Source organism: Dromiciops gliroides, chromosome 1 (assembly GCF_019393635.1).
Source record: "Dromiciops gliroides isolate mDroGli1 chromosome 1, mDroGli1.pri, whole genome shotgun sequence".
In the NCBI taxonomy this organism is placed as follows: Eukaryota; Metazoa; Chordata; class Mammalia; order Microbiotheria; family Microbiotheriidae; genus Dromiciops; species Dromiciops gliroides.
Genome location: NC_057861.1, coordinates 755,725,508 through 755,746,721, shown reverse-complemented (window position 1 = coordinate 755,746,721; position 21,214 = coordinate 755,725,508). Strand labels below are relative to the sequence as shown.

The following is a 21,214-nucleotide window of genomic DNA, read 5'->3' as shown; positions in this document are numbered from 1 at the left end:
ATGAGGGTTAAGTGACTTGCCCAGGGTCACACAGCTAATAAGTGTCAAGTATCTGAGGCTGGATTTGAACTCAGGTCCTCCTGAATCCAGGGCTGGTGCTTTATCCACTGCGCCACCTAACTGCCCCGAATGTCATCTTTAGCTACCATCTCCCTATTTCTGTGTTTTAGGTCCTCATCTAGAGACTCAAACCCCAGTCTCCCAACACCAGCTTCTAAACCAAGTATTTTTTTCTAAAAACCTTCTTTGACAGCCATGGTTAAGGACCAATTGGGCCTTAAAGCCTTTGAATTATTTTTCCCAAAACACTGAAATCCAGAGATCATTTCAGAGGTTGGCTCCAAGTCCATCAGGTTTGAAAAGTCTTGGAAGGGGCAGCTAGATGGCACAGTGGATAAAGCACCAGCCCTGGATTCAGGAGTACCTGAGTTCAAATCCGGCCTCAGACACTTAACACTTACTAGCTGTGTGACCCTGGGCAAGTCACTTAACACCAATTGCCTTACCAAAAAGAAAAAAGAAAAAAAGAAAAAAAAGAGAAGAAAAAAAGAAAAGAAAAGTCTTGGCAGCACAAATCCCAGTGGGCTGGGCCATGGCCACTCAACATGATGCCACCAAGCAGAGGGAGACAGGCTTGTCCCACTCCCTTCTCCCTTTCCCTGACCAGGCCTGAAGGGCATTCTCTGCCCCCAGCAGTCCTGGCCAGGGCTGAGGCCCAAGACTTTCAGGAGGCTCTCCAGGGTCAGCAGCTCTTTTGTTGTGCTGGCTTTTCCACATTCTTCTCTCTTGGGACTTCCTGAAAGAAGCTTCCAAAGCTTTCAAGCTCCTTCCATTCTGTCCTCACTAGGCTCCTTCTGAAACACTTCTTCCCATCTTTTGAGGAATGCTTTATTCTATTCTCCAGGATGAGCCAGAGAGGAGAAATGGAAACTTCATAGATCAATCTCATTTTCTCTTCATTTAGTCTTCCCAGTTTGCTTTTATAGCCATCTAATGGCTTTTGCCTATTACTAAACTTTATCTTTACTTAACTTAAACTGTATTTCTAAATTCCTGTCAACCACAGTGCATTATGAAAAAGTGAAAGAAATTCTAAGATTTCAACATTACCCATGTCTTATAATAAGAGAAAACAGGGAAAGATTCACTGCCCCATATTTTATAAACTGTCAACATCAACTCTCTTCCCATGCGGGGTGAAAGTTGTCCGCCTCTCAGCACGAGGCAGAAATGAACAGAACTGAAAGTGTGTGTGTGTGTGGGGGGGGGGGGGGGGGGGGGAATATAGTCAGAAAATGGTCCTTTCATACCCACTAATTACTGACTGATAATTGAAGAAATGAAGTTGTAATTTAACATCTACAGAAAATTCTATAAATAAAAATATATACTCCTTGGTTACACTGGGAAATTTTCCATATAATTGAAATAATTTTATTTTTAAAATTAAGGTGGTGATAAAGGATTCCTGAAGAATAATTACATTTTAAAGATAATGTATACTTTTTTTCCTTTAATAAATTATTAAAATTAGCATAAATTTAGTCCATAAAAGGGAATGTTGAAGGATTGCTCTGATCCTTAAAATAGTTATTGTCATGTGAAAAATGAATATATATATTTCTATATTCTGGAAATGACCATACAAAAAAGAAAGCCATTGTGTTACCTAAACACATATCATTCTGTTTTGTTTTGTTTTTTGTGGGGCAATGAGGGTTAAGTGACTTGCCCAGAGTCACACAGCTAGTAAGTGTCAAGTGTTTGAGGCCGGATTTGAACTCAGGTCCTCCTGAATCCAGGGCCGGTGCTTTATCCACTGCGCCACCTAGCTGCCCCCATATATCATTCTGGAGTTAAATTTCTTGCTTCCATAACATATTAGATTACAGAAGACAATTTAGTATGAGACACTACACATTTCTTTCACCAATAAGCTCACATTTATAGAGTGTTTGTGTGTGTGTGGTGTGTGTGTGTGTATAGATAGATAGATAGATATAGATATAGACATATAGATATAGATATAGATATAGATATAGATATAGATATATAGAGAGAGAGAGAATAAAAACGATCAGCGGGTGGTATAATAAGCAGCAGGAATTTCCTAATACGCCAATGTCCTCGTGTCACCGTCCTGTTAGAAAATCTTCAATTATTCTGCATAACCTCCTGAGAAACTGAGAAAGCCACAACCTGCTGCTCCAAGACCCTACAATTGGTCTCCAGCCCACTTTTGCAGCATCCCTTCCTACCGCTGGCTCTTCCTGCGTCATTTTCCTGACAAATTAAGACTGTTCTAATTCCCCTACCCCTTCACAGAGCTTGCTACATCTGTGCAAGGGCACCCTCACTCACGCCCACCTTGGCCCTGTCCTTCCTTTAAAGTCCAGCTCAGGCAGTAGCTCCTCCATGATACTGTCTACGATCCTTCCCAACCCACCCCCTTCTTGAATCTTCCCAAGTTCCATTCACTCTGATCCCTCCTTCATAACCCAGACTATTCTTCCTTGTGACATTATTTTTGGGAGGCTACCACCACCACAAACGAGCCCCCCAAGTGCAAGGACCATCTTCGTTTGGGACCATCTCTGTTTCTCCAGCACCAAGCCCAGGGCCTTCCTCAGAGTAAGTGCCAAATATACATTTAATTCAACAAGGAAAACAATCCTGGAGAAGATTGGTGGCTTGCCCAATCACCTGGAGAGTATTTAGGAGAACAGCTCTTGGTTCCCATTTTACAACTCTCCAGGTCGGTATATTGTGTCACTGAATCTCCAGCTTTTCCTGGTCAAGATATCTCCCATTTTAAACTGAAAAAGGAAAAGAGCTAGACATATATTGTTGCTCTGTCTCTGTTGGAATATATTTTTCTAACCAGACCAATGAATATGGAAAGATTGTTAAATGGGAAAGTATAATTAATTCATACTTGATTTGTTTCTCTAACAAAAGGACATTCTGTTCAAGTAAGAAACATAGAGCCTAACATTGAGAAAACACAATAATCTTATAGTCATTTCAATGAACAACAAATATACCTCTGGAAACAGAGGCCCAAGGTTCTTAGGTTCCCCAGACCTAAGTGTTTGCATCTGGACAATAAGGGAGTTAGACTAATTGGCCTCTGGGGTCTATCCAGTGTGGACCCATCCATGAATCCTCCTTGGAAACAGAGTTTTTTTGCCCTGTGCTACATCCCTTTCAGCAGACAGAAGGAAGCAACGAGCAGAGGACCCATGTCTTTGGACCCGTGCCTTGGAACAAGTGTCCACTCAGTTCCATTTCCCAGTTTGAAGTGAAAACAGTCCAGTAGAAGGACACAAGCCTAAGTCAGGAGGCCTCAGAGTGAAACCTCCCTCTGGCTTTTACAAACTATGTGTGCCAGGCCCAATCCCTATCTAAGGGGTTCTGTTTCCTAATCAGTAAAATGGAGAGGCCCTAGGAAAGCAGATTAGAAGACATCTAAAAAGTCCCAGACAACTCCAATACTCTGTAAGTACAAGAATGGACACTCAGAAGAATAAGACACTGCAAGCTTCTGAATCCAATTATTCTCAGTATACTCTATTAAGTCAGAACAATGGCAAGGCATCCATCCTTTAAAAACCTTCATTGACTGTAAAGTTCAAAGAAGAGGATCCCAGGGATCTATTTAAAAAAAAAGAGAGAGCATGCTCTCCTCCAAGTGTCGGAACCACTGAAGTTCTGCAGTGCCCGCTATGGTGCCAATGAGTTGAGCTGGGTATCTGCCTTCCCTAATGACATGAAAGAAAACGATGTTAAAATCAAATTTGAACTAACTTAAGAGTCTGTAAATGAGGGGCTGTATTTCATGGTTCTAAGAGATCCTTTCCAAATTCTGTGATTAAATTCAATCCAAGAAGCATTGATTCCATGTATCATTTGCTTCCATAAAAATCTGCATTTCATTCTCTTTCTACACCACCCAAAGTATTATTTTGCAGACCATGTCATTTCTGAAAATAAACTGTTTCAAATCACTTTTTTTTTATTTGTGGGAGAAGGCAAAAGGAAAACTCAATTTAAAATCAAATGAAAATATCTCATAAATAAAACATACTCTCTTGTGAAATATCCTTGGCATTTTAATTAAGGTAGGGAAGAGACTGGAGGGGTAAGCCCCCAACCACAGCCCACCCCAGACTTCCTATGTTCAGAGGTGTCCTCACAAAATGTAGACTAGCAGATTTAGAGTTGAGGGTCAAAAAAATCCTCAACATGTCCATATGAAAAGCAAAGCAGACACAAAATCTTAAACCCCTAATGAAATCCACACTTAGAGCAGGTCCTGTAGAAGACTAAAGGGATACATTTAAGTGTCACTGCAGTAACACAAGGACCAACACTAAATCAGCCAACTAATGTTACATTTATTCATTTAAACGCCATTCAGATAACACGTACAGGTAATAAATGTAAACTTAAAGTGTTTTCATTTGGAGAAAGTCAACTTTATTTGATAGCCTGTATAAAGCATTTTGTTACAATTCTACTGACTTGAATAAATGGGTTCCCAACTTTCAGAAGCACCAAGTCTTTATAAAGTCAACGCAGTGAAGTTTTGCTAGGTGCTACAGAGATTTGGTAATGAAGATGATCATGCTACCAGGAGTCATTTATTACAAGACCACCTGGTGACCTAAGCGACACTTCCCAAGCTCAGGCAGGAAAAGTCACGTCATGCTTTTCAGTGACTGATTACATGCTTGTCAGCAGGACTGTTAGGGTGGGGCCACTAAGTTCACAATATTTGTTGCACTCTTACCTTTCTTCTGAGCTATATAATCGAGCAAGTCCAAAGTCAGCTAGCTTTATCTGCCCCCTAGGGAAAAGAAGAGAAAAAATATGGAATATCATTACAATCACCTCAGTTGTTAGTTGTCTATTCAAATCAAATCACACAATGTCAATCACTGCTACAGGAAAATATGGTCAAAAACGAATTTGTAAAAATTACCTGGAATATCGAGCAAATTAAGCAGGAAACATCACATCTGGGGTCTTCTTTTTCCCAATCTCCAAACAAAGAAACCTGATATTCTGTTTAGAAGTATTGCCCACAACCATTCTCTCCTGATCATTTTCTAGTTTCCATCAGTGTCCTCACAGCAGGATCATGACAGAAATATCATCTGTTCATGGCTTATACAGCATGGACACTAATATACACTAAAAATGCCCAGGGAGGTTACAGAAGTTGGTCACTTTAACACACATGAGATTTAATGAATGCTAAAACGAACTCTACTAGCAATCATGTGAAGACCACATTTTTCAGCTAGGCAAGCATTTTCAGAAGTCCTTCGTAAAATTCAAATAAATTCCTTGAGTTCATTTACTCACAATGACCAAGTAGCTATACCTCAAGCACACCAACCCAGGAAGGAGTGCTATAAATAAAAAGTGAAAGAAATGTATATAGTGTCCCCATAGATGAAACAGGCATAGGACACTAAGTTATGTACTGGTCACCAATGGCCATGCTGATGTGGGTAAGAAGGTCCCACTTAGTCCTGGGATCTCCAGATGATTCTGACATTGAGGTGGGAACTTAAGGCAACCTGGGTGAACCACCCTGATTTTCAGCAAGCAGTCTCAAGGATTACATTCCTAGCCCAGGCTCATTTTAGGAATTTAGGGGAATCGTCAGCACTGCTACTATTCCAAGCAAGTGCCTCCTAAGTTGGTCATCTAAGAAAAACTCAAAAATTCCTAGAGGCCCAAGAACAAAAATATCTCTTCAGATTTCATTAGCCCCTTACATTGAGACGCAAGGCAGCAAGATATTTCCTGACCTGGCCAAGAAGGCAGTCAGAAGGTTTATCCAAGAGTTCAGTCTGTATGAGGCCATTGGAGCTTTGGCCCTGCTTCCCAAAGGCCTCCCCATGTGTGAGGTAGAATATTACCAAGACCACTAGGTCAAGTAGCAATTTTCATTTCATTTTGCAAACCATGATCAGAATGAAGCGTTTCAGGTATGTACTTTTCCAAACACTGGCATTTTCACTAGTCAGTACAAGGCAAATGTCACGTTAGGCGCAAGCCAAATCACTTGCTTACTTAGGTATCCTGTCTTCATTTATTCGTTCCCAAAAGCAAGGAACGAAGAGTTTAAATGTACACGCTTCAATTTCAATTCTGTCCTTTTATAGCTCTGTGAGCAGGCAGAAAGTCAGTCCTACACTCAAACTATCATCAAGCTAATATCATGTGAAACAATAGTGAATGGGTAGTCGTAACAAACACTTTAAAAACATGTTTTACCCCTAAAAACACACATACACAAATATGTAGCTGAAAAAGACAGTCATACCTATTGTTTAGTAGAATATTCGAACACTTAATATCTCTATGTAAAAAGTTCTTTTTATGGCAATAATCCAGACCCTCCATCAGTTGTCTCATGAATGACTTGATGTGATTTTCATTAAAATGAACCAGGCCTGATTCCAGGAGTCCCATCAGGTCATGGTCCATGTATTCAAACACCAAATAAAATGCACCTAAGAGAAGAGGAAAAGAATTAACAAAGGGTTACTCATTTAAGTTTACAGTCATCTCAATCAATCCACAAGCATTCAGTAAGCACCCATAACACACCAAATCCCATGCTAGCTGCTGGAGTTACAGACAAAAATCTCTCTCTCAGATCTAGTTCCTACAACTGATCCTCATTTGTTATTTGTTTGGAATCCTTTTGCTACCCTTATCCCTGTCTTCTGGATGGCCTCTCACTCGGCTTATCAAGATTCTTATTCTCCAAACGGATTTTAAACAGGGCAATGTGTCAGCTCCCTCGATCTAGAGACAATGTTTTTTTACAAACACAATCGAATACTAACTTTCTGAGCTACCATCACACTGTTGACTCATTAAATTTACCTCACATGAACAGTTTAGCAACATTTCTTCCATCCTTATATACTTTTTAAAAAATCATGAGTATGGGAATTTACATTTAACCCTTATTAAATTTCATTTAGAAAGGCAAGGTGGCAGAATATACAGAGGGCTGGCTTTGGAGTCAGGAAGACACAGGTTAAAAATCCTACATGTGTCACACTTATGCTGATTCCACAACCAAGTTCGCTACTGCTCAATGCATCCAGGCAGCTTCCTAAGACCCTAAGTTACAAAGGGCATCAATGGAGGGGTTTTCCACACTGGGAGTTCCTAGTAGGGGTGAAATCCGATCCCAATCAAAAAACCCACAAAAACCTGTCAATCGTCTGTCAAGATCTTTAGGGACCCTGATTCTTCCACCTGACCCCCCAGTAGGCTATTACTCTCCAGAGGGCCACAGAGAGAACCGTAGGGTGCTCCCCTGGTACCTAGAGCCCTACCACCAGAGACAACATCACCCTATGGACCACCGCCCTGAATCCAGATATTCCAACAGTTATGAACCAAGCTGACTATGGTTTTTTCCATCCTATTTGTCTCAGTCTCGTCCATACGGATATATTGAAACTTTTCACACGGCATACTGAAATCCAGGCACTTGTTTTCCCAAAGACAATGGTTTAGGTTCAGATATTATGTTTGCATGATAATATGACCATGAAACACCATGCTGTGTTGATTAAAGCCTTGGGTTCTCAAAGGTGATGCCAATGGTGGGCAAGCAGATGCAACCAGGCTGAAAGAACTTTGGAAATATCTATGAAAAGACCAGCCTAATTCAACTCAGAGAAATATCAGTAAGTTAGCTACATGTATGATTGCACCCACAACAACTCTAGAAGGCTAATAATATCAATCTGTGTCTGTGGAAAGAATAACACACCAATAAAACCCTATTCTAACATATTAGTCAATCAGTCAATCAACAAGAACTTAATACAGTGTTTTCTACGTGCCAGGCATCAAAGCTAAGTGATAGGAATACATTTGATTGGTGATGGTTAACTTCATATTCATAGTGTTTACAATTGTGTAAAGTGTTCTTAGAACAACTGCTGCAGTAAGAATCTACAGCTAATAAAGGATGATTTAGTATTACCCTTCCACATATGCTATGGGTTCCGAGTCTATTGCTTTGCCTTACCCGTGCTTAGGGTCTTAAACATGTGTTGGATGAATATCATACAGAATGATAACAACTCCATCCAGTTTTACAGTTTGCAAAGTGCTTACTAACATTTAACCTGGCCATTATCTATGAGCATTAATGAGCAGGTCCCAAGGAAACAAAACTGGCTTTGGCCAACTCCTGCCAAATAGCCTGATGGGATGGACAGACATGTAAACCAGGAATTTGGGTGATACAGTCCAAGAGCCTGGGGCCAGAGTGGGTGCACAGAATCTGTGGTTCCCAGACAAGGTTTGCAATATTTATTCTCTGACACATCTACTGAAAGCTTAGGTTTCACATGTGATTGACATAAAAATAAAATACCTATATGCCAAGGAGAAGATTATTTTCTTACACTAAAACTATGTACTATTAATAAATCAATCAAGAATTATGGATGAATTATGTGTGTGCTGGGCACTATGCTAAGTGCTGGGGACGCAAAGGCATCGATGGCCGATACAGAGCCACAAAGGTGGCTCCAGGACCTCACTGATCCCTGAGACACATGAGCAGCTAGGTTGGCATGGTGAGCAGAGCACTGGGCCTGGTGTCAAAAAACCTGCGTTCAAATCCAACCCCAGGCACTTAATAGCTGTGTGACCCTGGGCAAATCACTTCACCTGTCTGCCTGTTTCCTCATCTGTAAAATGGGAACAATGATAGTGCCTACCTCCCAGGGTTGTGTGAGGGTCAAAGGAGACACCTATAGAGTGCTTTGCACAGTGCCTGGCACATAGTGAGCACTAAGTAAATGGTAGCTGCTTGGAGGTAGCAAAGGAGAAAGAGGAGGAGAAGGATTCACTGATGTAGACGTGCCTTCCAATGATTCCAACTGGAATCCGTCCCCATTTTCTCATCCCTCATCACCTCTCATGATACACAAGAGATCGGGATCTACCCAGCATGACAAATGCCTTCCCCTCGCTTTCTTGACACTGCAAGGATGCCAACATATCCGCATGGGTCATCCACTGGCTTCTCTGCTGTTCTCAATACAAAATCAGCCACCCTTGCCTTCCAGTCACACACACTCTCAACAAGATCCCTCAGGCTACTCTTGGCACACACAAGACTTCACTGGTACTATACTGAAATTTCTTCACACTCATCATTCATTCCGTCATCGGCTCTTGAAGTAAGGTACATCTTTGATTCTCAGAGACCTAGAGTTCCCTGATTTGAAGGCATCCATAGCCTCACTCAGAAAACTCAGCTAAACAAGCCTGCCCTTTCTTGTCATTCAAAGCCCTGCAAAACTTCCTAGAAGCTACACAGGCCCCTCTCTCTTCCTCCTACATCAATAGTGAGCCCAGATCACAGGCCACAAGGAGTCTGTCCAAACATGTTCACTAGCATCTTCTATTTCTTCCTTTTAAAGCTCTGCATGCCTTGTTTCCATCTTTATTTTTTGTTACCAATAATGGCTCTCAGGGTAGAGGAAGCAATTAAGGTCATACAAAAACAAGAAGCATCAATAAAAATATTTTTAATAAACTTGTCTTGAAAAAGGAAGAGCTGGAGAAGGGGAACCTCTTGAAAAGGAAGACAAAAGTGGCGGGAAATCGGGAAGTCCTACAGTGTTCTTGAACACCCCTAAGCTGAAGAGTTGGACTGGAGTAGTGTGATGGTAGGGAGGTCATGTGCCAAGAGACGAAGAGTGCTTCATCTCTTCTCAGAAGATGCAACCCAGGGGAAGCCACACAAGGTTAATCCAGGCCAGGATGGCTGCAAGCATCTCTGTACAGGTAAAGGTAGAAGGGGGACCGACTGATACTTTTCTGACCCCATCTGCCCATGTGCTAAGGGATAGTTTTCCTAAGTTTTCTATCCCATCCACCATCTTAGAAGGTTTCAGATACTGTATCCATTTTGTGTTCTGCAGCACAGAATTATTCTAGTTGATTCACTCCTGTTAGTATTCTACTTAACTACCTTGGCTAGTGGAAAAACATTTAAATAATATTTTTTTTTACCTTTGTTTAAGTCTTTTTTTTAAAATAAACTTTTTTATTTAAAGTTTTGAGTTCCAAATTCTATCCCTCCTTCCCACCCTCCTCCCCGAGGTGATAAATAATCAGATATAGGTTATATGTGTGCAATCGGGCAAAACATTACCATATTAGTCATTTTGTATAAGAAAATGAATAAAAGAAAAAAATGGTGAAAAATAGCATGCTTCAGTCTGTGTCCAATCATTATCAGTTTTTTCTTTAGAGGTAGATAGTTTGCTTCATTAGTTCTTTGGGATTGTCTTGGATCATTGTATTGCTGAGAATAGTTAAGTCATTCACAGTTCTTCACCAAACAATACTGCTGTCTCTATGCACAACGTTCTCCTGGTTCGGCTCACTTCACTATACATCAGTTCATATAAGTCTTTCCAGACTTTCTGAAATTGTCCTGCTTGTTATTTCTTATAGCACAATAATATAATAACTTATAAAACACTGTTTATGCCTTTTAACCCCCTGATTAATGGAGACTATTTCTTACTATTTTAGGTTTGTGGCAATCCAAGAAAAGATGGATGCTGAACTTTCATGAGAAAGACATTATTCTCCCTCCCCTCCAAGTCTATATCTTTTCTTTAAATTCTAGCTGCACTGATTTTATTTGTCCAAAGCTTTTGAATTTCATATACTCCAAAGTCAATTTTACCTTTTAAAACTTTTCTGTCCCACATCTGGTTATGAATATTACCCCTATTACTGGAAAACAAATAACCTTCTATTATCCTCTAATTTTCTTATGGTGGGACATTTTTAATTATTTAGGCTATTAATTCATTTGGCATGTACTGTCATATTTTGTAAGCTGCTAAGACATTTATTTCTAGGTCTGTACACATTTATTTCTAGATCTTCCTTATCTGGTCTATTCCATCAATAATTTTCTGCATCACCACCCCATACCAGACAATTTTGTAACAAGGTTTGGAAACTCGTAATGCCAACCTTCCTCCAGAATGGTGTAATGAAAAGAGTGTCAAATTTTACATTCAAGGCCATGGGTTCACAACCTAGCACTAATATTTATTATTGTATGACCTTAAGCAAATCAGGTTACCTCTCTGGATCTCAACTTTCTTATCTATAAAATGCCAAGAATTGGACTAAAAACACTGACAACTTCTGAACACCCTTTGCTTACATCTTCAAGTCAAGGTTCTTTAGGCAAACAACTCCATCACTAATCTCTGCATTATATCCCTTAATATTCTAACTTTTGGGGGCAGCTAGTGGATAGAGCACCAGCCCTGGAGTCAGGAGGACCTGAGTTCAAATCTGGCCTCAGACACTTGACTCTTACTAGCTGCATGACCCTGGGCAAGTCACTTAATCCCAATTGCCTCACCAAAAAAAACAAATCTATTTTTTAACTTTTTTATTTTAACTTTGGTCTTTGTCCCAATTTTCTGTGAAAATTGACACTATGTTTGGTAGGGTAACTACCAGACATTAAAAGCATTTTGTTATCTCAAATACAATCTATTTCATCATCCCAAGCTTTGATAGTGATATATCAAACATTGGATTTTTGTGGATTTTGTATCCTGATACTTTACTGAAGATTTTGTCTAAATTAAATTATTCCTCCACTCTTTGGCATTCTTTAGGCTAATTGTCACATCTGGAAATAAGAGTTAATTTTGTCTGTGCTTATTTTCTTAATTTTTAGTTTTACTGCTGTATGCCAGCATTTCTTGCTTTATGTCAAAGAGTAATGGAGACAATAGCATAATGGTTTTATACCAATCTTAATGAGGAAGTGTCCACTGTGTCTCCATTACAAAAACAAACATTCAATGATCAAATGAACTTCACTCAACTTGCTCACTCATTTAAACATGCAACTGAGGTTAGCTAGATCAGGAGAGTGGCCCCAAAGGTTTGAAGCATCAGAGGTAAGATCTGAAGCACAGTCCTCTGACACCAGCCCAGGTCTCTTTCCTTGGCATCATGCTCCCATAGCAAACCTAAGAAACTTAGAGAGAGCTGGGGAAGACAACTTACAATGGCTTTACAATGTGAATAAAATCCACGATGAGGAACTACAAAAATCCAGACAAATACAAAGGTCAATGTCAGTACTATCCTATCCAATTAAAATTAAAGGATATCTTTTTTTTTTCTTGTTAACATTCCAAAACCTGTTGTCAAGACTTTTAGTTTTAGAGGAATCCAGGAATATTTTTTTTTTTGGTGAGGCAATTGGGGTTAAGTGACTTGCCCAGGGTCACACAGCTATTAAGTGTCAAGTGTCTGAGGCTGGATTTGAACTCAGGTACTCCTGACTCCAGGGCCGGTGCTCTATCCACTGCACCACCTAGCTGTCCCTGAGTCCAGGAATTTTTATAAAAGTGTCTTTTCAAGCAAAGAAGACAGATGTAGTCAGGGATCAGTGTGATGGGCTAGAGTCAGGACAGGAAGCATCCATCACCCACCTGCTTCTTCCTGTGGGGATATTTATGTCAAACTGAGCTTGTAAGCGGCTTTGAATCTCAGTGATGTCCTGGGACTTGAGTCAACCAACACAACTTTATTTCCAAAAAGAGGAAGCTCCCTTCAATGGGGCCTCTTCACTGGACATAGTCCAGGATCACGGCCAACACCTTTGATGAGCTATTTATAATCAAATGTGACCAGTTCTCTCTGATATGGAACCTTTCCTGTCTGATTTTAAAACATGAATGTCACATGCCATGTGAGAGAAAAGACCTTTAAAGCAACATTTCACTTTTCCAAATTAAACGCCTTCTTAAAGTTAACAAACAATTAGCACAGTGTATTACTGTCTGGGCCCAGGAGGCAGAACTAGGAACAGTAGAAAGACTTCACAAAGAGCTTAATTTAGGTCAGATTTAGCTACCCCAAAGCAGAACGGGTTTGTTTTTTTTTCAGGAGGCAGGGGATTCCCTGTTACTGGAGATCTCCAGGCAAAGGGTAGATAACTACTTGTAGGATATTGTATAGAAGAGAGTATGGGCATGAAACTTATCTAATCAAAAGGCCTTTGGTCTTTTTCAAAAAATCCTTATTTTTCAAAATATTTTCACCATTATCCATAATGCTCATCCTGTCACAAAGTCAACAAGTATCAAAATCAAGACAAGCATTTATTAAGTGCCAACTATTAACTGGGCACCAAACTAAATTATTTCATTTGGAGCTTTGTATTCAAGTTTCTTATAGATTTTCTTTCCTGAACTTCTGTATCCGATACTGGCATAGTCAGTGTCCTCATGGCAGCCCTTCTACAAATACCGTTTCGGAGCACCATGAACCCAGGCCACCAAGTGCCCCAAGAAAGCAGGTTTCTACTTGCCTTCTTTAGACACTTTATAATAAAGTCTACTGAGCCAACTCTTGGATTTATTTTCCTCCCAGAACTCACAAGCCATCCATCCTTCAACTGAGCTGAAATTATCTTGTCTTCTTGATTGGTTTATATTGATAATGTAAAAAGTGTTATGATTCATTTACTCCAGGAGGGTGTACATTCACCGGTCCCTGGAAAAGGATTTCACATTGAGAATACCAACAACTAAGTTAATACTTTTATTTCAGATAGTCAAAAACTGCCTGATTCTTGGTACAGCTGTCCCATTTCCACCAATGAACCTGCCACAACAAAAATAGAATAGGGCACAGAGACAAGGGTCATTCTGGATTTTCCTGTGCTTCATAGATTATCAATACCTAAGAGTTTATGACCTCCTGGTCAGCCGAGTGGAGACCATTTGCTTCTTGGCACTTAATAAGATTGGTCCTGGAAAGTCAAACAGTGGGCACAGATTCAACTTTTGGGCAGAGTAGAACCTTGCAGAGCTTATACTCCCCTGGCAAGGTCAATCATAGGAACCTCCATGCTTAAAAAAATTATTTTAGAAGATCTTTTTTGGGGAAAATTAATATGTTCACTTTTGAAAAGTAAAACTGAGAAGCATCTCATCTTGGAGTCCCTCTGGATCACACACCCAAAAGAACTGCAAGCCTTTTGGGGCACACACTGAGTCAGACTTCCAGGAGACTGCTGCACCACCACCAGTGGTAAATGGAGAGACACTGGAGGAAGAAAACTTGAAAGGCCTCATCAGAATAAACTCTGGATAATGAGGCCTTCCAAGACTAGATCAAGTCTGAATCACTCGCACTCCCAAACCAAGGGGACACCACTGAAGCAGGGACACAGACAGACTGTGTTCTGCAGCACACGAAAAGCCAATGTTAAGTTTTATGTCAGAAAACCCCAAATACATTAATATTCATAGATATTTGACATGATTCGTCTATAGAGGGAAAACAACAAGGTTATGATGCCAATTAATTCTAAGTCTCAATATATGCCAACCAAACAAGGGCTGGGGGTGCCATGAAAAGAGAAAATCAACCATGTCAACTACATAAAATGAGAAGGTTAAAATGTAGCTGAACAGGGGGGAAAGTCTTAGTGTCAAATACCAGTGGCAGAATTCTGATATCTAAGATATCTAACAGAAGTGATGCATGTGTGTGCATTTGAGTGAGAGAGAGAGAGAGATGGATTAAGAGTCGTTCACCACACAATTATATTCCCAAAGGATACCAAGAGTTTTCAAAACAATAATTTAAAACTACCGATAGCAATATGAAAGACTGCTCCACAACACTAATAAGAGAAATTCAAATTAACAATACAACTCTGAGGCTTCATCTCACAACCAACAAACTGGCAAATGTTACCAAAGATGAAAACAGTACATGTGGAAGGGAGTACGGAAATATAGGCACATGAATGAACTGTTGGTAGAACTGCTAATTGGCTCAATTATTTGGAAATACCATCTGGAAATATGAGAAAAAGTCCTGAAACTATTTCTATCCTCTGAACCAGAAATGCCACTACTAGGATACAGTAAAAGGAGGTCAAAGATAAAGAGGTTCAACAAGTACCAAAATATTTACAGCAGCACTTTTTGTGTAGCAAAAAACTGGAAACAAAGTAAATATCCACTGACTAAGCACCGACTGAACAAACTGGACTACAAATGTTATAGGATACGATTGCGATGTAAAAGACAACAAATGTGAGGATTTCAGGGAAATGGGAAATCTCATATGAGGTGATGCAGAAACAGGGTAACAATATTAATTGTAACTATAATATTGTACACAAAAATAACAATAAAACAAAGACAATTTAGGAAGATTTTACTGACCTATCTTGGCCTCTGAGAGCAGAGAAGGAAAGTGCTTTTCTTGCTTTCAATAGAGGGAGGGGACAGAAAGTTCTGAATGTTGCCCATGCTTTCTGCTGGTTTTGTTGAACAGCTGTTGTTGAGTTTTTATTGCTGTTATAAGGAAAGGAGGATCCAAAAGGCCTATCAGGAAATGACAGTGTCCCAAAAAGCACTGTTCAAAGGCTCAGCATGCCACACTTCCCTTTTCACTACCATCATTCTCCCTCTTTTCTATAGTCCTCTGATGCCTCCTTCTGGCACGACCGTTACCCTGAGTTCCCTAAGGTTCTGCCCATGCCACTGTTGTGGAAGAGTCAGTCCAAGCACATCTAAAGATGTTGGTCACCAAGCGGTATAGTCTTGGGCTATAGCAAGCCACAAACAAAAAGCCCAATATACAAAGAGGTCTTCAGCCCCACAAGGTTTTTTGAGTCCCCAGTGAGAGTGATCAAGTGTGTAGAAAAGGGGGACTAAGGGTTTCAATCACAGCTGTGACCATTCATAAAATATTAAACTTCAGCCACCCTAACCATTACATGTCTGTCTAAGGGCCAACGCAAACAACACAGAATTAGTAGAATTAAGTCACATCAACATGGGCATTTCTCAGTATCTAAAGACAATAAGGAACATCTCTCACGGTACACTTGGTAATCATAGGTATAAATAAAAGATCATCATTAAGGATAACTAGTTTACATACTCAAATCTGTGGCAGAGGATGAAGAAGCTGAAAATCTACAAAGAACCTGACAACATCCTCAAAACCTGGTTTAAAAAATACACACACACACTCCTACACACACACACACACACACTCCTACACATACATGCATTAATACTTGGTGACTTCAATGAACACAAAGCAATGGAGTACAGAACGTAAGAAAACATTACTCAAGTCTGAGAAACCAAAGGAGGGCAAAGGCTGTAAAAAGACTCAAGAAATCACACATCATTACCAGCAATACTTCCTTCAAAAGGAGAGCTGGAAGGCCTATATAACATAGTGAGCACCAAGTGAAACTGTTTTAGCACAGGAAATGACTGATTCAAATATAGGAATCATATCAGAAATATTTATATCAGAAGCATCAACTATTTGGAGCCAGGGTCAAAATCTTTATCTAATTACAAGAAGTGATAAAGGTAGGTAGAAAATATTGTGAAAAATTATAAAAGCTTGAACCCAACCTACTTAAACAAGCTAATGTTAAAAAAACAAAAATATCCTTACTATGAATGATTACCATGATTTTTCACTAAAGTTTAACAGAAAGAAAACAGTTGCCACAAACGAGAAGGCCAAAGAAGCCAAGAAACCACCTTGAGCAGCAAACATCTGATCTCTCTGCCAAGTGGGAATGAGAAAGACCCGTTCTGAATATAAACAAATTTATGAAGTACAAAGGGAAGGAGAAGAAAATTATGGGCAATACTGCCTCATACAACAAGGAAAAGCAGTAGAAATGAAAATAAGTGCAGCTGAGCCCCAGCAATTCAAAAGCATTAAGATGCAAGCCATGAGACAGCAAATCAAAAGGGATCAAGACTGTCAGTATTTCTATACAGATCCATTTGCCGTCACAAGTCACAAAGGAGTCGTCACCATGTCTGGACCTTTACACTCAATCCTTGATGTTCTATACCTAGTGGAAATTAGCAAGCCAAATGACCAAGCTGGGAGCCATAGCTGAACCAGATCAAGTGGACACACTGAAGACATGTTGCTGGCAACATTTACCCTATTTCCATCTGTCTCAAAAGCATGGAGAGACACTTTTCCAAGAAATTTCAGGGAGGTAAAGACACAAAAAGAATCAAAGAAAACCATGTATGACATTAATAAAATTAATTTTTTTAAAGGCAGTAATTACCAACCAAAACACCTGCTTTCTTATCTTTCTAAAACCTATGAGAATGAATAATCAGTGTACATATATCAAAGATGTCCTTCAAGAAAATGTAAAAAGGAAATGATTCTTCAAGAACAGAACACTCTGTTACGTAGCCCAACTGGCTGAAAGGACCACAGAATACTAGAACAGTCTTAAAGGCTCTCTCTCAATAAGAACAGAAGGATAATCACTTATCATTAAGAAATCTCTCATCTGTATGTTACAATCATATCAGATTCTTTGATAAATGCAGATATGGGGAGCTGTGCTCAGTATTCCTGATCACTGTGAAGCAAGACATTAAAAAAAAAAAGAGAGAGAGAGATACATTTGTGAAGGATTATTTAAGGCAGGGACCAAATGGAACAGGGATCCCTCTAGATCATGAGCATGTCCAGATGCATCAAGCCCCAGAAATATTACAAGACTGTCTCTTCTCAAGAAACCTATAACTGCTCCAGACCAAGGAAAATTAAGAAGAAAGAAAAATTAAGTGGACAAAAAAATGCCTATTTTCCAGATGATAGCATATAGTTGAACATCCAGTTCACTGAGCTAGTGGCCAGCAGTGATGGATCTGGGATGGGCACTGTAAGATGGACAAAAGGTTGGGCCCAGGATTAAAAAGGAAGATTCCAAATTATTGCGTAAAAGTCTTGTTTGCTCTCCAGTGCAAAGATCCATCCTTGCAACATGAGCAGTCCTTCTAGTGGTGTTATATCATTGTGAATCTTGGAGCACCACAATATGAAGAATCCACATTGTTGACACTACGGGAAATGAAAGGATATGACAATGTTTCTAATGATGAAAATTTAAGAAATGATGGTCTAAAATGTAAGAAGTGGCAAAAAGAGTAATATCAAAGAAAAGTATTAAAAGTATCAGAGACACCCCCCCCCACAAGTGCTCTACTAGTATCCAGGAAATACAAAATGGAAATGTACAGTAGGCAGCTGATGCAAGAATGAATCTCTAGCAAGACATGAATGAGGGACTGGTATGTGTGTGTGGGGGGGGGGGAGGGAGAGATTAGGAGCAAAGAAGTTAGAATGGAAGAAAGGCAGCAGGTGAGGTCACTGAGTGTACTGCAAGACAAGAAGGCCTGAGCCCTACATATCCACTGAAGTCAAGAATCATGACTTTAAACTACAGAAGAGTAATGACCTAGTCATAGTTGCACCAATCAATAACAGTAATTTACAAAATAATGTATGTATTGCTTTAAATTGTATAAAATGCTTTACACATATAACCCCATTTAAACCTCACAATGCCCCTGTGATGTAGGTGCTCTTATTATATCCATGTTACAAACTGACACTGAGAAAAATAAGTTCGTAAGTAACGGTACAAAGCAAGATCTAAAATCAGGTCTTCCTGACTCCAAGTTCAGCACTCAAGTGACTGCATGCTGAGCAGCCTGCACTGTGCCAGACGCTGTGCTAGGAAATGGGGGCACAAATACAACAAACCAAAGAAGCTCTACTGATAAGGAGCTTACCAGAGTAAGGAGAGTACGTCAGAGATCCAACAAGGAGATGAGATGATATATATATATATATATATATATATATATATATATATATATATATATATATACACACACACATATACACACACATACACACACACACACACACACACACACACACATACTCTTCTTTATTATATAAAGAATAAATAGGAAGAAAATGTATGCAAAGTAGTTAACTATGAGGCTGTTTGGCAGAGAGGACACAGACTGAATGATCAGGAGCTTCCCATAAAAGATGAGGCTTGAAAGAGAGTAATTCTAGGAAACGGATTCTCTGAGGCAAGATTATGATGGTCTTTTTCAAAGTTAAACTGAGAGAGTTTATAGTTATTTTAAAGACAAGAGGAAGCCAATAGAGTTGTTTGGTAAGGGACTGGCATGGTCAGATCTACAGAAATGTGAAGCAAAATCTAGTTCTCCTAACAAAATTTCTTGCCCAGATATGAATATGAGTTGGGGCAGCCAGAGACAGGGACTACAAGTAGTTGAATTTAAGATTTTCCTTCATTTCAATTTCTAGGTGTGAACTCTGGTCCAGAGGGCAGGAGTTTCATTAAGTATGTTCACAGGCTGATGTCCCCTACCTAGAAAATTAGAAATACTGTAGGGGCTAGAGGTATTATCCCTATTTGAAGCTTAGAGCTGAAGTGACTTTCCCAGGGTCACACAGCCAACGCGTCCCGAGGCAGATTCGACTTCAGGTGTGTCTAAGACCAATACTCTAGTGCTCAGGGCACTGCTCTATATGATTAAAGTCTAGAAAGTGAATAAGGAGCTGCCCTCCTAACAGCCTGCATCGTTCTAACACAGTCCATCCATGCAGAGCTAAGTGACCCCAGCTAGTGAAGGGTCCCTAATAAAGCCAAGCCTGCTCATCGCTGAAGAGCTAACAAATGAAGACAGGGAGAGTGAGAACAACAGAAGGTCTGGGATAGAAGGGGCACTTGGAAGAAGCAAGGTATCCAAGGGAGAGGGGCAGTGCCTCTCTGAAATGGGCAGTGAGAAGGTCAGGCTTGTAAAGGATGGAAATAAAGCTACAATGGGTGTGATGAACTGTGCGAAGAGGAAGGGATCGGGAGAAAGGAGATCACAGTAAGGGCAAAGGGGAAGTTGGAGAAAAAGGTAATAGGTGTGGAAGAAGAGAAGAGACTGAATGAAACCTGATTCCTCGGTGAGAAAGGTGTGGAAGAGATGCCCAGGGAGCCAGATACTTCAGAAAGCCTGAGCCCCTGGAGTCTCTGGAAGATCAGAGGCCAGGAGCTGTGCTCACATTCACCAAGTATGGGATTCTCTTCACCATGTGCCCCCCATACTGGGTGGAGGCTATGCAGCTGGTACCCAAGGTAACTTCACAATCCCTACAGTTCACCTATGGTATCAACTAGATAAAATGTTCTTGCCTAGAACTCACTGTCCCCAGGATTTTACAGCAATCATGCTCTGTCCGTCCTATGTCAGTTGCTTTCTCCATGCTGAATAAGGGGTCATCTGATCTCACTCACCAGGCTTTCCCAGATGCACAGCAATTCTTCCAATTTACCTGATGCGCCCCCAATCATCATCCCAAGACTCCTTTACTCGCTGTAGTGCCCCTACATATTGTTTTCTCTTATGCCTCAGTAGATAATCTGTCTCAATTTCTCAGAAAAACCATCTGTTCCACCACACATCAAAGCAAAGGCAGAGAAGCTCCTTACACAGAAGCCTCCCCCTCAACCCCCTGCCCCAGCTTCTTTGTTTCAGTTTTCTTGGAAGACATAAATCTTTTCACTGTTCTTTCTGCCCTTGGCTCTCCTCCTATTTCTCCTAGTAACTTCCCCCGATGATCCTCCCCTCTCTCTTCTTCATATCTTTCCCCCACTTCTACCGGAGTGAGGGAGGCCCATAAACAAGTCAATCCTTCAAACAACATTTGACCCCTGCCATCTGCCCAAGTTGCATCTCTATATCCCAGAGCCTGGCACATAGTAGGAACTTAATAAAAACTTGTTGACTGATCTCTTCCCATTCACAGCCAAATACCTAAAAGAGTGGTCTCCTCTTGAGGCCTCGACTTCATCACCCACTACCTGCCTTTTACCCGATCGCTCTCCAGAAATGGAAGGCTTCAAGATTACCAGTGGTTTCTTAACTGTTCAATCGAATGGCCTTCGTTTATTTATTCCTCGTCTTCCTTTCCTCCTATTTCCTTTGCCACGTCATCATGTATCTACTGCCTCCTTACTATCTTCCCCCAGGACTCTCTCTACATGGTCTCCTTTGTGTAATCGCACCAGACATATTCAATGAGCTCTTTGCAAGAGACTTCCAGTTTAAATATTTAGCCCTAATGTGTCTCCTAAACTACTGTCCCATGTTGCCAAATGTCCAATGGACATTTCCACTCAGATGGCCTACTAGCTATCTCAGACTAACCCTGACCTACCCGTACCCCAAACATCTCTATTTCTGTTGGG

General features: G+C 40.3%; 1 protein-coding gene across 1 annotated transcript in view; it reads right to left on the bottom strand.

Annotated features, from left to right (window-relative positions):
- CDK13 (cyclin dependent kinase 13) overlaps positions 1-21,214 on the bottom strand; it is a 120,803-nt gene that overhangs the window by 30,068 nt on the left and 69,521 nt on the right. Inside the window, exons 7-8 of the mRNA XM_043978662.1 lie at positions 6,341-6,530; positions 4,793-4,849 (exon numbers count right to left, since the gene is read on the bottom strand). Coding sequence (XP_043834597.1) covers positions 4,793-4,849; positions 6,341-6,530 — 247 coding nt within the window. The remainder of the gene's footprint in view (positions 1-4,792; positions 4,850-6,340; positions 6,531-21,214) is intronic.